Source organism: Brachycentrus maculatus, unplaced genomic scaffold (genome assembly GCF_059751285.1).
Source record: "Brachycentrus maculatus isolate JH-2025_06_01 unplaced genomic scaffold, ASM5975128v1 h1tg000382l, whole genome shotgun sequence".
Classification (NCBI taxonomy): Eukaryota; Metazoa; Arthropoda; class Insecta; order Trichoptera; family Brachycentridae; genus Brachycentrus; species Brachycentrus maculatus.
In genome coordinates, this window is record NW_028281131.1 from 401,136 (window position 1) to 418,768 (window position 17,633).

General features: G+C 35.9%; 1 protein-coding gene across 1 annotated transcript in view; it reads left to right on the forward strand.

Annotated features, from left to right (window-relative positions):
• LOC148303179 (beta-1-syntrophin-like) overlaps positions 1 to 17,633 on the forward strand; it is a 72,815-nt gene that overhangs the window by 43,644 nt on the left and 11,538 nt on the right. The window contains exon 5 of the mRNA XM_088270401.1: positions 14,953 to 15,272. Within this exon, the coding sequence (XP_088126527.1) occupies positions 14,953 to 15,272 (320 nt within the window). The remainder of the gene's footprint in view (positions 1 to 14,952; positions 15,273 to 17,633) is intronic.

Sequence of the window (17,633 nt, forward strand, 5' to 3'; positions counted from 1 at the left end):
AAGTAACATTATGTTACATAATTCCAGATCGAAAACGTGGTTTCATTTTATTTTAAGTGTTATATAAATTGCTCACATAACGTGGTTTCAATTTTTGAACGTGAATGTGGATTGAAAATACCGTTTAATATTTCAATGTTGGTATTGTACAGTCCCTCTAGGCCCATTCACGCCTCTTCCGCAACGGTTTAATTGCAAACAATCGTAGGGAACGGAGAACTGCCAGTCATCCTTAGATCATGGCTGTTAGTACTGGATCAGATGTTACAGGTGAAAAAAATGTAACGGATCACTCATTAATATTTGGTTACGAAAAACATTCACATATAGTACAGTCCACTTACCATTGCGTATTGTTATATTAGCGTTTCAGGTGAAACGAGTGGGCAAAGTTAAAAAAATACGAAAGATTAAAAAAAAAAATAATAAATAAAAATACACATGAATTTTATTTAAACTTTACAAAATATATCAACTTTGTTTTTCCAACCGATTTCAACAAGAACCTTGTCATCATCAGAGTTTATGTACTAATTCTAAAACATTGAAATACTCATAGTTAGGTTATAGATAATAACCCTTTCCTTACGAATATAAACCCTGATACATAAACCGTGATGATGACAAGGTTCTTGTTGAAACCGGTTGGAAAAAGTGTACCAATAAAAAGTGGTTAAAACAAAGTTTTTATTTTATTTTATAAAGTTTATAAAATGTGCCACAAAGTATCTGCAAAAAACATTCAAGAAATTAATTTTATTTGACCAGCAACCGGGTTTCGTCGTAACTGACATCATCAGGATGATGTTAGTAGGTTGCTGGTCAAATAAAATTCATAAAGAATTTCACAAATTTCGAAAGACGTTTTCAATTGACGCATACCTGTAAAAACAGGCCGCAAGGCCTATAATAATAATAAGAAGAAGAAGAAGAAGAAGAAGAAGAAGAAGAAGAAGAAGCATACCTGTAAATATATCTTCCGAAATTTGACTCATGTGGTTCTCAATCATGGGTAGAATGATGAATATTACACACTTTATCAAGTGATTATTTGAACCAGCCAATAAAAGGTCGTAAGCCCTGTAAAATACACTCAATGTAAAATACAGTCAATAAAAATATTGATATAAATAACTCATGATACGTATTTTTATAAATAAACATAAAGAATGCTTAAATTTTCTTTGTAAGCAAGTGCATTCTTGCTGGAACTAAATAAAATATATTGTTAGCTTACAAAACCCTACGAACGCTCAGGTTCTTTGAGAAAGAAAATTCAAGTATTCGAAACGTTTCGTCTTTTTGCCGCGTCTGAAAGCGTTGCGGAAAGTGCATGATTCTGGTTTTTGTGCCGAGTTTATCCGCTGTCTCTCTGGAATCCTTTACCAGCTGTTCCATTCGTCGGGAGAAAGCGGAAACAATGGCCCGAGTAGCAGATATTTGTTCCCCCATTGTGAGGGGATAGTCCACTTTTAAAGCTGTCACTGTACTCGCTTTGTTCACCTCGATACGTTTTCTGCTTCCCGGATGGCTTCACGGTGGCTGTGACACAGCGAGCTACTCAATGCTTAACAATCTACCACTTGGAAGCTGTTGCTGCTCTGATATTGATTACATTTATGTTGTTTTTGTTTACACTTTCCTTATTATTCATCGTTCACTTTGTGTAATACCACTTTTATAAACACTTATTCGTGACTACCGGTTTTGAAATAATCATTCCATCACCAGGTCATTAAAATAAAATATATATACATGTGGTGTAGTCATATATAAAAAAACTTGATTTTTCAGGAGAACGTTTTTTAAGTTTAAAAATAGAATAAAATGTTTTTAAAACAAATATCAAGCCACTTATTGATGAAGAAGCTGTTAGCTTCGAAACCGGTAGACATTATTATTAAGTTATAATAAAATATTTAAAGTGATTTTAAAACAAAGTAACATTTTAATTATTTATCATTTAATTGTTGACTATAATATTAGTTGCTATCAATATTACCCCGAATTATTCGGACTCAGTGCCTTATTTCGCATAAATTCCTGGTTTCTACATGCAAGCACTTATAATATTTTTCTTCAAACCCTTATCCGCACCTCAATGGTGCATAGGGCACTGGATCATCTAAACGCAGTGTTATCTTGATCCTTAAAACATGAAAGAAAGGTGATCAGCCCTCCGTTTCAGGTACCAGTCCAGGGTAATATATTAGAGTGAAAAAAAAACTTATATTTATTTGATCCCTCCCTGGGAATCGAACCCGGGACCTCCAGAACGGTAGCCGAGAGTGCTGACCATTACACTACGGAGCCGGAAATGCAAGCACCTATAATATATCGTAGTCGTACAGGAGAACGTGGCCAACTAACAAAAAGTAAAATGTTCAGGAGGGGCCATTTAAGTCACTTTTGCTTGGCAAGAAAATAAACAGCAATGCAGTTAGTCATTTTTAACAAGTCAATATATTATACTTCCAAGTTTAAATTCCTTAGGGATGTTTTTCAGGGCAATATTAAGGAAGTAACATATCAAATAGTCAATGATCACGTTTTTGTAAAAAATGCATTTGGTCACTTTCTCCTGTATGACTTCGATATGTATAAGTATGCAAAAAAACACGCGATTTAAAAAAATATTTTTATGAAAATACATTTCGTATCGATGATATCCATAGCAACGAAGCAAGAACCCATGACATTACAATGACAAAGAAGAGTTCAAAAACGGCGTTGTATTTTAATTTGGGGTTTTGCCGAACATTTGTCCATCTAGACCTTTTTATCGCGGAAAGTTAGCGAACGGGGAGAATACACGAGGCCCGTTAACTAAGACAGAGCGGGCACTGTTTGTCCAGGTGAGGGGGGGCGGGGCGAGGGAGGTGAGGGGTCGCGCTGTGTGTTGTCACCTCGGGCTACAGGTGTCCCGACCCTATTATTTATTCCTCCCCGCCACTGCGAGATGACGTCATCATTTACGCCATCAAAAGGTCGACTCGATCCTGTAAAGATTCTTCATGGAACTATCCTTCGCTCCTCGCAGCGGTAGCTGCTCTCAGCGTCGTTCCTTGAGATCTTACCGTGTTAACTAAATATTCGTTATTAAAGGGTTATCAACAAAATGACTTCAAATATTTTTTGTCATCTAAACATAGACGAAGAAAAATATGGAATTTTGGGCATTTATGGCTTACGACCGTCAAGGGCTTGGTTAAGTGATCACTTTAAACACGTGTAACATTCAACAATTTCACCCATGATTGTCAACCACACTACTCAAATTCTTGGAAGCTCTATATATATGATCCAATTTTGAAACATTGTTCTATTGGTCAGATGAGAAGCTTTTTTATTGAGCAGAAACTCTTTTATTTGTATTGCTTAATAAATATAAGCAGTAATAATTTTTACGACCGTTTTTCTACTCGTAAAGAATGTGATTCGTTCATACGTGTGATACACATATTCATACACGAGTAATAATATAAGATATTACAAAATTTTAGATTTTTCTACTTAATTCTGCGGGTACGTGCATGAGAATTTTCTTACTAAGGGAATATTTTAGCGAAGTGAGTCGAGGGGGTATCGGCTGGTACTTTTATATTAGAACTACATACTTGCCAACTTCCCGCAGGCAAAGTTTCAGGGTATCAAGTACCAGGGAGGGGGGGTAGTCTGATGTCTGAAGTTTTCTTTTTTTGACCGAAAAGCTCGACTGCAGTATCTCTAATTCTGTACTTGAATGGGGAAATGCAGCACATTATTGTTTCACGGAATCACTCGTATCTTTCTTCTCTTCTCGTATTTCTCTTCTCTACGTAATTAAATAAACTCGCATTTTATTTTTATTGATTATTGGTAACAAATAAACACAGAAGTTCATTTGCGATATGGGCATTTGAAAATTGCAAAGTTTTATGCTTTTATCAGAGTAACTACTTACTTGTAATTAAAAGTTAACTGAAAGTGTAACAATTTTTTTTCATATAGTATTTAAAGACGAATATTTTTTTTATGTATTATCGATGGCATAAAGGGCTTACGACGTGTTATCGACTGGCTTAAGTGATATTTTTTTTACGACGAGTAACGTTTACCCTTTTTTCATGATCAAACATTTTTTCTATAGTGGATCTATATTTAACTTCATTTTTTAGGTGAGTATTTTTCCTTGTGACAAAAATCGTTACGTATACGAGGTCACTGCCACCGTCTGTGAAATTTCGTGTGAAGTAAATGGAGAATTCCTGGTTGTCTTTCCTACCTACAATTATTTCTTCATTTCCAATCCCATTTAATAGTTGTGTCCTTCCCAATGAGCTTTTTCGCTTGCATCACATCAAATATGATCTTCTCCTTTATTAAAAAATCTAGAGCGCAGGATAAATCACAGTGCTTTCCAATGATAAACCATCGAGTAAACGCCAAGTCCCTATGTTGCCCTATGCATTACTTTGCTATAATACGAATAATGGAAAACAGAGTAGAAACTTCTATCGACAGACAAATTATTTCACCTATAAGGAAACGTCAGTTTTTCATTGTTTTTCCAAAATTTATTTTTATTACACAATCACTGGTTTTATACTCCAGAGAAATTTGTATCCAGTTTTTATTTTAATTTAATAGATGTTTCAACATAGTCAAAGAACTTTTCTTTTGAGAAGGGAGTATGGATGTCTCGGTATTTGCAGAACAATCGCTCGGGGGTTAAATCCGGTATTTGCGTACAAAAATTTGGACATGTTAAAATGTTGTTAACGCCCTAAAAAATACCCCGTTTGCTATAATTTTTTTGTTTACATAATTTATGTTAAAATTATTCGAGATGATCAAATATTAGAACAGAAAAACATTTCTTATAAAATAATAATAATAGTCCGCATACATATACGTAATAAGTACCAGAAGATAAGTACCAACATAACACTTAGCGTTAGGTTGTGACGTTTTAGTGCCAGCGTATGATTAATAGGAAAGCGTTAAATTTGTCAGTTTACGAGTTCCTTTTTTTCTGAGAAACAATGCCCTCCCAGTTTATTTATTATTTCCACCCAGTTATCAGTACTCGCCAGACAGGATCGTTATTTTTTATTAAGGCTTTGCGCCGTGCTCACATTTCACTTTCATTAAAGAGTTACATTTTTCACGCGTCCAATTTTCTTTTTCGCAAGAGGGTCAGGAATATTACGGGGAGAGCGTTTGGGGCGAATATTCGAATCCGAAACCCGTTCGCTCCGTTTAAACTACAATTTCGGGAATAAGCTTATTCAATCTATCGAACCGATTTTCCGGAATTCTCATTTCTTTTAAGGTTTCGAATCTCCAGCAGCGCTTGACCCGAAGGGTGTCTGCGCTGATGGCGATACGGGAGCTCTGTGCGGGGCGCTCGAAAGCGAAGGCGGGACGGGACTAATGGGGTGCTAAACGGGGCATCGAAGCCGTCACACACACTCCGCCGACACATCTCCCGCGGACTGTGACACTTTCGACAATTCAATCCGGGAACCGATTGATTTATAATAACACGATTGAGATAAGGGGTACCGAAATACTTTTCACGTCCCTAATGCACGCGATATTTTTCACAATTGCGATTACCGTTTTGGGGGTCACGGGGGAGGAGCAGTATTTATTTCGACGTTCATACATCTCATGTTTCTTTCCCGTCCTGGATTTCAATCTCTAGTTCACCGTCGACAAATAATTGTTGACCATGTTTTCGTTGTCGATTTTTCTAGTAAAAAATAAATAAATGGACAATCTGGATTGTTTTTGCAATGTACCTCCGATATTCTGGGACATTGATCTTTGAGTTTACTTGTTCCGTATAATTTTGGTATAAAGTTAATATGAATATATTTATTTAAGTAAATTTTGAAACTAATTTGTAGCGCAGCGTTTTTCGCAAAAGTGAGTTAATAATACTTATGTCGTTTTTTGGGTAAAATAATTGGTTAAAATCGCACACCACCCCTCTCGGATATCGTCCCTTGCTTTTACTCGAAATATACGACTAGTGAAATTTAGCAATGGTGTTCATCATTACGAAGACTTTATATCGGTACGTTTGCGAAGTACAAGGCGGTTTTTATATACAAGAGTTTTTCTTAAAATAAAATAAAAAACATTAACTGAACATTTTGAGATATGTACTTTGTATCTAGTTATTTACTTATATTAAGTGTTTTTTATGCATTATGTTCCACATTGTAGTATTATGATAAACTTTGTTTTAATATATAAAAAAACTCAAATACTTATTTTGAAACATTTGTTTTCATGATATAAAAGGAAACTTGTGATCATAAAAGAAAAACATCGAATCGTTTTTTATCGTTTCATATATGTATGGTATGTCTGGCGGTCAAAGAGGGCATGATTTTATACCGGTACGTGACTTTTGCCCTAACATATCGCGTGGGATTCACTTAATTCAATCTAGTAAGAGGAACATTGATATCGTCTCAATAGGTTGAGGGGATTGTTATTCGTTGTTAAGTACCGTAATGTATTTATTAATATGCCACAGAGGTCACATGGCCAGTGTGAGGGGATGACTTCCGACCCTTGCTCCTTGGAGCGAACTTCGGGTCTCGCTTCTACACCAGGCGCTGTGTAAATTCCAAATTGCTTTAATTATATAAAGAAATTTTACTTGTACATTAGGCGATGTAATTTAAGTCTTTAGTTTTTCGGAACTCCAACCCGGTTGCGATAAACCTTGTAGGAAATTGAATTCTGTACAATTAAATTATCATGTTTTTAACTCTCTAAAATCGATATTTAAAAATAATTAGACCTGCAAACGGGAGGTCAAAAATGGAGGGTTATTAAATTTCATGCTATTTGTTGGATGAAAAAAATATAAAAGCTTTGTTAAATATTTGCAAAAGCTGCTTTATATTTTATCTGGACGTTAAAAATATAATTTTTTTTATTATTTTGATTTCTTACACGTTAAAGCCCTAAAATATCAGTAAATATAGGTACAAACATAAGTCAAAACCTTAAATGTTTAGGAGATACAAATAGCTATTTAAAAAAAAAACAAATAGCGGATGGTTTTAAGATTGTTCATAAAATTATTCGACACAGTAATGTGATGCCCAATGACTTTAAATTTACTTTCTACTATTATAAATAGTGGCGAATAGTTTTCAAAAAAGTTTTACCTGATCATTTTACGTTTATGACTTACGATTGTTTACCTCGCACTTACCGATATTGTGTCTTCTGCAATATGTACATAACTTGAATAAGTACATACTTACTTTACATTAAAAAAATTAAAAATAAGAACGTTCATGTTGATTCCGAACGACTGCACCCTAGATGTGAAGGAGTTTACTATGCCCCCCTTCGATTTTTCTATACCATCATCCAAATGGGTCGAATTCCCACAGCAATTTTGTATACTTTCTTTCATCCTTGTTCACTTTGTAACTTGATCGCTCGCTGTCGGCAGTCGGAGAGGATTTTATTCAGTTGTCACGTTATAATATAGTTTATATTCTTCACCCAATCGTCCCTCTACATAGGAATCTCAATATAATATTGCCGATTAAACGTAGGGGCTAAGCTTGGATGAATTTGGAGAGAACTCAATTTGCTCTCATCGGCCTCTCCAGCTCGCCACTATGTACCTTTTGCTGGCGGGGTCGAGTTTCACGGGTAATTGTCTTCCAGCGATATGCACTTTAACTCTTGAACCCGAAGCCAAGCCAAGCCACTTCTCACTTGGTGATAAAATTTGAATTTTATTTCTCCCTTAAGTCTCGCTTTGCGGGAATATTATTTTAATTTTTTCATATGACATCGGGACTACGTATATACTCCTACGTTTAAAGTGTTAAAACATGTTTATTTTAACGTTTCGTTTGTTATTTATAACAAACTAACTAACCATCACGCCGCTTCTCCGCAGGGGTAGGCAGAGAGAATAGAACGCCACACCACTCTGTCTTTCCAAACATTCTTCGCCTCTTCCACGTTCATGCTTCTCCTCATACATACCCGCCGATTGTTACGACTCCTAACCTGACCACTTTCAAGTATTTGGCATACCTGATCGTGCCATGTTTTTCTCGGTCTTCCTCTGCTTCTTTTTCCAATTACACTCGCCTCATAAATTTGTTTTACCGTTCTTTCCTCACTCATTCGCTCTACATGTCCAAACCATCTCAACACACCTTTCTAAATTTTATCGATAATGCATATATATTTTATTATTTATTGGCAGGTTTATTATGTACATATTATTATTTTTATTTGGAAATTTAACAAAAGAGTTGCATACATTTATTCATATTAATGAGTAATACGAAAAAGGCATTTGTATTATTCCAGTTATAGAATTACATATTTGTAATTTAGTAAAAAAAATACCTGGAAGAAGGACGGGAGGGAGGAAAAGGGGAAAAGGGATAAATCAAAGCTCAACTCAATGACAAATAATGTGAAAGTAGGGATACCATGATGTGAATATCGACTTACTATGAAAGCGATCTCAGTGCTGAATTATAAATCTGATAATAATTCGGTTCAATCAGGTTTTTTTTATTTTTCATTCAAACCCATATCCGCACCCCGATGGTGCATAGGGCACTGCATCATATAAACGCAGTGTTATCTTGATCATTAACACATTAAGGAAAGGTGATTAGCCCTCCGCTTCAGGTACCAGTCCAGGGTAATATTGAATAAATATCAGAGTGAAAAAAATCACTTATATTTATTTGACCCTCCCTGGGAATCAAACCCGGGACCTCCAGAACGGTAGCCGAGCGTGCTGACCATCACACTACGGAGGCGGACAAAAATCAATCAGGTTTTACACGTCAATTACTTACTGGATAAGCCATATTCTACCTTATTATATATTAACTTCGACGTAATGTGTAGAGGTGCCGGTTTATGTCTTCTTTTTTGTGTTGGGATTATGTTCTTGCTTGAAAAATTATCATATTATGCAAATAAAATACATACTTATACATGAAAGCAATTTTTCATTTAATTTAAAAATATCGAATGTCAAAATGCATCTAGCATAGTAGCCTAACGCACTAACCATTACACTACGAAAGAGGACTTTTCACTGTTGAGTTGATTTACTAAAATAAAATGATCTTTACCCATCAGGTATTACAATATTTTCCCGGGAAATTGTGATTGTGAATGCAAATACACAGCAAATTAAAAATACTAAAAGAAACGCCAAAAGTATTGTTTTAAAAATATAGTATAAAAATACGTTTTTCAATGGCTTTTTATTGTTTTCATTCTTACTGGATTGGGTGCTATTTTTGTACGCTATCAATGATTTCTCTATAGTTTTATGGTGAAGGGCGGTGAGGTTACTGCTGAACGGGTCACCTTCTACACATTTGTCTGAAGTGTAAAATTTCAGTTATTGCGCTACTCGGCGAGAACACTCCTACTTTTTACGAGTCTGTCAACATTGTACGTCTGCGACCCCCAGACGTTACATAGTACTACGATTTTTTCATTCGTCACTTATTGGTTGCAAACTTTGGAAAGAGATAGGAAAGTCAATAGCTCTACGACATTTGTTATTTCCAAAGAAACAACGTATTTTTAGACCATACAAAGTACTTTTTTTTATAATTTAAAATAAAAAAAATATTACACGTTACGTTACGAAGGTGGGTTACGAAGCTCAATAAAATAATTTTCGACTCAATAAAATAAATCGTGCGACATAAATTTTGCAGTGACAGTATCACAAAAATAAAAAGCTGCTCGTTTGTAATGGATATTCATCTGATATATAAATCATAGCGGAGAACTAACGTGTTTCAAGTTATTTCATTATTTATCCTACTCATGCTTATTTTGTTTTTTTTTTATTATATAAAATATACTACTACTACTACTACATACCATCATACCGTTTCCCCTGCAGGATTAGACAGAGAGGATGGAACGCCACAGTCTTCTGTCCTGACACACTCCTATCTTCCTTCACATCCACATATTTAGTGCCCTCCGATTACGTAGACATTTGACACCACCAGATATTAGGTTCTGATTGATTTGGTCGTGCCAAGTCTTCTTCGATCATCCTCGATCTGTTCTCCCGTTCACATTCGCCAAAATCATTCTCTTGTTGTCCATTCGTTCTACATACACCTTAATGAACTTTTCTTAATCTTTTGAATTACTTCTAGTTGAGCCTTACATTTTTTTCTAATATCTTCTCTATTTATATAATTGGATATTTGTAATATACGTTTTAATCTTAACAAACGTTTTTATGTACAACGTTTAGAAAAAAAGCTAATTATAAAATCATCGCTACTTTAAAACCCCATTCAAATATTTACTGTGCAAAAAGTATATGGAAAAGTATGTCAGATATACAATAACGTTTTGTCTTGTTACGATCTCCTTGTCGATAAATTGACTCGTTTTTTTCAAACAAGATGACGATGGACAATCAGACGTTCTGATTTTCCGAATTAAGTTTTATTCGGATTCCTTTGTTTGAAAATTTTCAGTCTTTTTTTTCAGGCTAAATAAAATCTGTTGCCTTCAATAGATAAACGTACACCCAATTTCCTTTATTGCATCTAATTTCCTTAACGATCGTCGTCTTTTGACCCGGGCTGATGTTTTAACTTTCCTATTTGTCTTTAAATTTTGTTAGCGAAAAAACTTAGTCCTTTTATTTCACAGTAAATGTTTATTTTTTCAGTACAGTAAAACCTCGATATAAGGGACCTCTATTTAATGAACTTAGAATATAATGGATCAAGGTGACCCTGGAAGTAAAAAAGCAAATGAAGTTTTGAACCTAAAAAATGAGTATGAAAGTGAAGATAGCGAAAAAGAAGAAACAACACTGCCAAAAATGATGTTATCGGTGGTAAGATCACATCTCGACGGCCTAATAACATTCATTGACTATTTGTCAGATAACGAAGTTCAACTACACATTTTCGGAATTTTAGAGAGTCGATTAAAAAACAACAGCAAACTTCAAAAGTGCAAACAAAACGTGCAAAAGTTTTCCTTTTCAAAACAGGATTACTGAAAGCAAGCGTGTCGATATCAAATAGCAAGGTCACGACGAGTGTGCGTTGAAAATAAGTATATATTTTTTTGTGTTTGTATTGTTTTTTTTTAATATCATAATACAGTGTTTATAATTAAAAAAAAATATATTTAAGTATACAACTTTAGACTTTCGGCTTTAACGGACACCCCCTCCCCCCAATTAGCCCGTTATATCGAGGTTTTACTGTATCGTTTATAATAAAATACATTTTTCTAACATTTTTGTCCGCCTCCGTAGTATAATGGTCAGAACGCTCGGCTACCGTACTGGAGGTCCCGGGTTCGATTCCCAGGGGGGGTCAAATAAATATAAGTGATTTTTTCACTCTTATATTTATTCAATTTTACCTTGGACTGGTACCTGAAGCGGAGGGCTGATCACCTTTCCTTCATGTGTTAACGATCAAGATAACACTGCGTTTATGTGATGCAGTGCCCCATACACTATTGGGGTGCGGATAAGGGTTTGAATGATAGAATGAGTATTTTTGTAGTTATTACATTGTCTTGGACTTAATTGCGGGATTCTTATTTTACCCAGAACATTATAAATGAATATGTAGCAATGCCACTTTCCTCTTCCCATTTCCCATAGTCCCGGTCTAGTAGTGCAAGTACGCGGTGCCAGCATTATTTCGTCCTTTTTGTGTTGGGATTATGTTTTTCTTTATACAGCGGCCCGAGCGTCCACTGTCGGCTGTTTGTCCTCTATTATGGTTCGATTATTGTCGTCTGCCGGCTGTAAAATAGATTAAGGGCCCCTTCGAATCAATGGTCCGCTCATTTTTTAGTCTTCGTTCGCCTATACTTGCTATTATCTTCGTGTATTTACGAATTGAAACGATATCACTTTACTAAAGATTTCGTTACGATGGTTTGTTTTGTGAATAATATTATTTTATTACCGTACATCGTGAGTTTCCCTTAAAATCTTTATTTTGTTGCATGTTTTTTTGTTAAAATAATCCTTTGAACATAATTGGCAGTTATGGTATTAATATCGGTTCACCGATTTCATCGAAATAAAGTGTTTAAACTTTATTATACGACTAGCCATAAAAACGCGTAGCTATTAATATTCTTAATCTAGCGCTAGTAAGGATCCCATAATGCGAACATAACGCTCAGGTAATCTACTATAAATGGTTCTATAGCGGAGTTTATCACGTACGGTAAAGTTACGTTTTTGAGTTAAGGTGTACTTTATCTTAAAAATACCCGCTTCATAAAAAGTGTTCCGGGGACGTGGTCGCTTTAATGACTGGATTCCATTTCCCCGCAACACGATCGGTTCACACGACTGGAATAGTACTAACAAAGAAACGAAAAACGGCGAGCGAGATTAAACCGTTTATGGCGCGCATTGTCGCCGGGATTGAAGATTTTCTTTTCATCTCTATTTGCATCACATCCTGTATGTTTGCCCCGTCTTAATGGAAAATCGATGGCGCCTAAATGTGGAGAACGTAATCGCGCTCTGCGCTCCACCCTCGCCGGTTCGCCTGCGAAGGTAGGTACAACTAACTACCGGAGTGTCTACTTTTTCGGTAATTTTGCTAATGTCGTTTCTGGCGAGGCTTAAGTGTGCCGGAATAAGGGATAATTGACTTAAATTGGCCGAGCTAGAGCCGCCGTGGTCCATTCATTAACGACATGCAAATAGCGTCTCCTGGAGGTACTCTCGCCGACCCTTTGTCCCCACACTACGAGCGCGTGTCGACACCAGATTACTTATTAATACCGGTTGATTTATTACATATTCCAATTTTAATCTAGTAAGTAAATACTCATTTTTGGTTCGGGTGATTTATTGTTCTCAACGTTATTATATCGTATTCACAGTACCACCTAACGCCTGAATTACGCAGTATTTTCCTAATCAAATTTCGACTATTTTGAGCGTCCCGAATGTTCATTCAAATTAAATCATCTTAGGGTTGTTATTATTTAAGGTTGATATTGAATATTGAGTAGATAGGTTCGCGGTATTACATTTGAGAAATAATAGAGCCGCGGGTGAATCTCGTTTAATTAATATTGAATTAATGTAATAACGCTGTTTCACCTTAACAGGATATTATGACTTACGATAATAGTGTATTTTCCGTGTCAAAACGGAGTTTACATCGGTCAGGAAAATTGTTCCTCGATATTTCTGCACGAATAAATTAATAGGAGTTCCGGCGTGGGGTTATTTTCGTTACATACCTCCCGCCAGACTTCCTCGGGCCCTGGTATTCCGAATCTCACCAGAGCCTGCAATTATTGGCGCTTACCCCGAAACATCGTGTCCAATCCTTAGCTAATTGTAGTGAAGAAATCACTATATTATAATACATATCACGAGTTCTTTCAAGGAAACCACGTAAAAATATCAGTAGCACGTGTGAATGGCGAAGGTTTTTCCACGTTGAAAAGGAGTGTACTGAATACGGGTAAGTATATGCAGGTTGCTGAAGGGTCGGTAGTTTTTTCACTTGCCCTAGATTCACGAACAGAAAAAATATATATGAAAGAAATGTCGATAAAGATTCAAATTTCAAATAAAAACCTTCCATTTACACAAATTTATTCCGATTATGCAGGTATAAAAATTTAATAATGGTCAAACAAATGTTTTTTGATATTGAAAACGAATAAAATTTATAAATGAAATAAAAACGAAACATTATTTTAATCACTTTTATAAGTGTATACTGTACACAAAAGTGGTTAAGATTAAAATTGAAGCTTTATTTATTTTACAATGTTTAGTAAAACGTACCCCAAATTATGAGCAAAAATATTCAAGAAAAAAATTTTAAAATAATTTTTCAGAAATTGAAACAATACCATATACCATATTTGAAAGAGTTTTTCAAACTTTAAACTTTTAATCCAAAAATCATAATCGTCGTAGTTATCAACTGAGGAATTCTAGAATATTTTTGTTTTTTGCAATATTTCTAAGAAATTTATCATTTACTATAGGCTTACGCTTGGTTTTGCATATAAAACTAAAATATTAACTGTAAAATGATTGAAATTCTCTCCGTGTTTACGGATGTTTGCAATGTCCGAAATAAAATTAAAAAACCATTTCCCTTCCATTACTCCGTTTATACCATGTATGCTCAAGTGTAGCCCGAAATTGGCGCTGCAGGAGATGTGGTCAGGCAACACCCCCGTAACATGCGAGTAGGAGTGGGCGAACGTGGTGAAGCGGAGAAAATCGAGTTAAAAATATATTTTCAAAACCATCATTACCTTTTTCTGTTGTTTCATTTCTCTTTCTAAAAATGAATTGCTTTCAAACACCCACGTGTATTTTTAAGACAATATCTTTTATATAAGTGATTTTTCGCTCGTATTATCGGAAATATTATTAAATAATTTATGAGTAAATATTATCAAATCTTTATCGGCAGAGGAAGACCAGGAAAAATTTAGCATGTTTAAGTATTTCAAACAATAAATTTCAAATCATGAAAGAAATTGGTCGGTTAGGAGTCGGAATAATCGGCGGGTATGCACGAATGTAAAAGAGACGAAGATTGTTTGCACATGGACATAGTGGTGTGGCACACCAAAATTCTTCCTAGAATTACTAGGCACACCAAAAGATAAAATATATAGACCATTGAAAAATTATTTAGTTTTAATAATTCTATACTACGTATACATTTAAAAAATAGACAATATTATGAAAAAATATTTTTCTTTGTGTATTAAATACATAATGAAAAATTGTAAAATTGTAAAATCAATTACATTGAATTTGACCGCGGCACACTTGTATCCGGCTTACGGCACACCGGTTGCGGAGCACTGATGCATATGATGAAATAAATAAATAAAATAATAGAAAAGAGGTTAATTTTGTAAAATTTCCAGATTGTACGAGGTCGCCCCCTGGTCGGTGGAGGCGTGGGGCTCGCCCACCGAGGCGCTGCCGCTGGCGGCGCTGCGCCTCGTGGGCTGGTCGCGCGCGGGCGCGGGCGGCGCGGTGGCGCCGGGTGCGGGCGGCGCGCTGGCGCCGGGCGCGGGCTCGCTGCCGGGCGGCGCGCTCGCGCTCACCGTGCGCTGCGGCACGGCGCGCGGCGTGGTACAGCGCGCCCTGCGCGCCGAGACGCACCGCGACCTGGCCGCCTGGGCGGGCGCGCTCGTCAGCGGCGCGCACGAGGCGGTCATGCAGCAGAAGGAATTCGTTTTTCGTTAGTAATTTTTTTCTACTCGATACAATTTTATAATTTTACTTGCGCTGAGCCTCTCCAAAAGAGACTGAGCTCTTGCACTTGGAGAGGGACTTTTCCTTCTTTTGTTGTTTTTTTATGCTTATAGTATTATTTTATACATTAAAAAATATCTATATATTACAGGGGAACATATCAGTAGTGTAATGGCAAAAGGATATATCTCTCAAATTTTTCATTTTCTATGTTTGTTCCATAAAATGTCTAAATTAGTGTATTCCATAATCTAGCAAAAGGATATAGCTGTAGTTGCAATACTTATTTAGTTTTATTAAGATATGTACATATGCCATCCGAAAAAAATATTTAATTTCACAAATTCGTTTTTGCTCTCCTGTAAAATTTGGTCTGAGACAGATATACCCCTTTGCCTTTACACTATCGATATATATGTATGCGGTACAAGGTAGTTATAAGTATCACGAGTATATTTTTTAAAACTTAACATTCGTAAGTAATATTGATTTTTTCTCAAACTCCATAAATGCACATAATCAACATAGAAGTAATGGTATTTCCCTTGGTTATTATTTTTAAAACACCATAAGAGCACATATTTTTTATATTAATGAATATAGTCAAAAGAGTTTTTTTATAATTAAATTTATTTCCAGACATTTCTTCTTAACAATCTTTAAATTAATTACGCTCTCTCTCCAATAACAACACTTAGCTCTTGTGCTTAGAGACGGACTTGGATCAAAGAGAATCGGTGCATAATATTCATATGAAAACATTTAACAATTCTTTCTTTTCCGACTTTTAAATGAGCGCAGGAGACAAAAATACCCTTCCCGCCCATAAATATCAATCGACCAAACGGGTAGAAATATCTTTCCCGTCCTTAGGGCGCTTGTCCACTACCCGAAATTTTGTGTGATTCCGTGTAATTTTACCATCCGGCACGTCAGTTAGCGTTTCAAAACGACGATTGGCTTGGATTGGCTTGTGTTTTTGTTCATCTTTCTTCGGATCGGAGCTCTTGATCGGTGCGTTAACATGTTGCGCGTAAATTCGATCACGCTAAACTGTCGTAGTCGTTTTCATTTTTCAAAACCGGACTGCCGGACGGTGAAATCCCGTGTAGTGGACAAACGCCCTTAGTATGTTACGTGGATACGATGATACAAATCACATGTTTTGATAATGGACACTGTGAGATCGATGTCGCATAAAAAATATATATATACCCACGTAATAAGACATGTGCAAACAACTAAACTTTTTCGTTGTAAAGGCAGGTAGGCACTCAATTCGCGGTGTTTTTCTTGAAGGAAGTATAAAAGCTGAGCCGGCTTCCCAAATAAATGGAATCACTTAATAGAATAACTAATTGAAAGTCATGATTTTTTACTTTTAATGGTTTCGGGAATTCTGTATTAATGGAATGGAACTTCCCATTTCCTTAATTCCTTTTTTCTCCTTCATTGATTTATTTACTCACCGACTCTTCTTATTATGCTCCCGCAGCCACATTTACGTGGGTACTTCCGTTTCCGCATTCATTGCTCGGGGTGTTCGTATCTCATCATTCCTTTCTTATTGTTCATTTCTGATTGTTATTGTTAATCAATTTCGAAAATGGGATTTCATTATAACTGCTACGGAAACAAATAACACAAATACGTACTAATATATTAGAAGAAATTTATTTCTTAAATTTTTTTAGTTGGAAAAGTGTTACGCCGATAAAAAAAACCAAGTGCGACAGAAGAAAACCAAGATGACGACGTTCGTCAGTTTTGAGAACGCCGATTTAAAGAAACTAGCGGAGGATAGAGACGGGTGGGAAGGTGGGACTTAAGTGAAAGAAGCAAACCAATGATCACGCAGACTGTGACTCGCGAATAAGAAGGAAATGAAAACAACGTCGTGTTTATTTTATAAATAAAGTTTCTTCTTATTTTTCTTCTTCTTCTGTGCGTGTCGTGTCATTAATTGTCTTGGGCAGCTCTAAACAGCGTCTCGATCTCGGTCTTGATCCTCGTCCAATCTCGTATATTTCGGAGTCAGCAGATCTATATTTAAAGCTTTCCCACCGCATTCCCAGATCTGATACAGAAGCATCTAGGCTTCCTGACAGACCTTCTCTTGCAAAACAATTTTATTTGCTTTGTGAACTAAGTTTGCGGAATTTTTAGAAAATGTAAAACAAAAGTTTATCCCGATTTTACTGGGAATTAACATTTAAAAGCTTTCAATATCCCTGTCACTGCCAATCTAAATAAGTTTGTAAAACCAACACCGAATTTTCTAAAAGTGCCCCGGTGCAGGCAGTGAAAGGTATCTGTCTTCTGCCTATACCTCGTCGAAAAGTTTAAA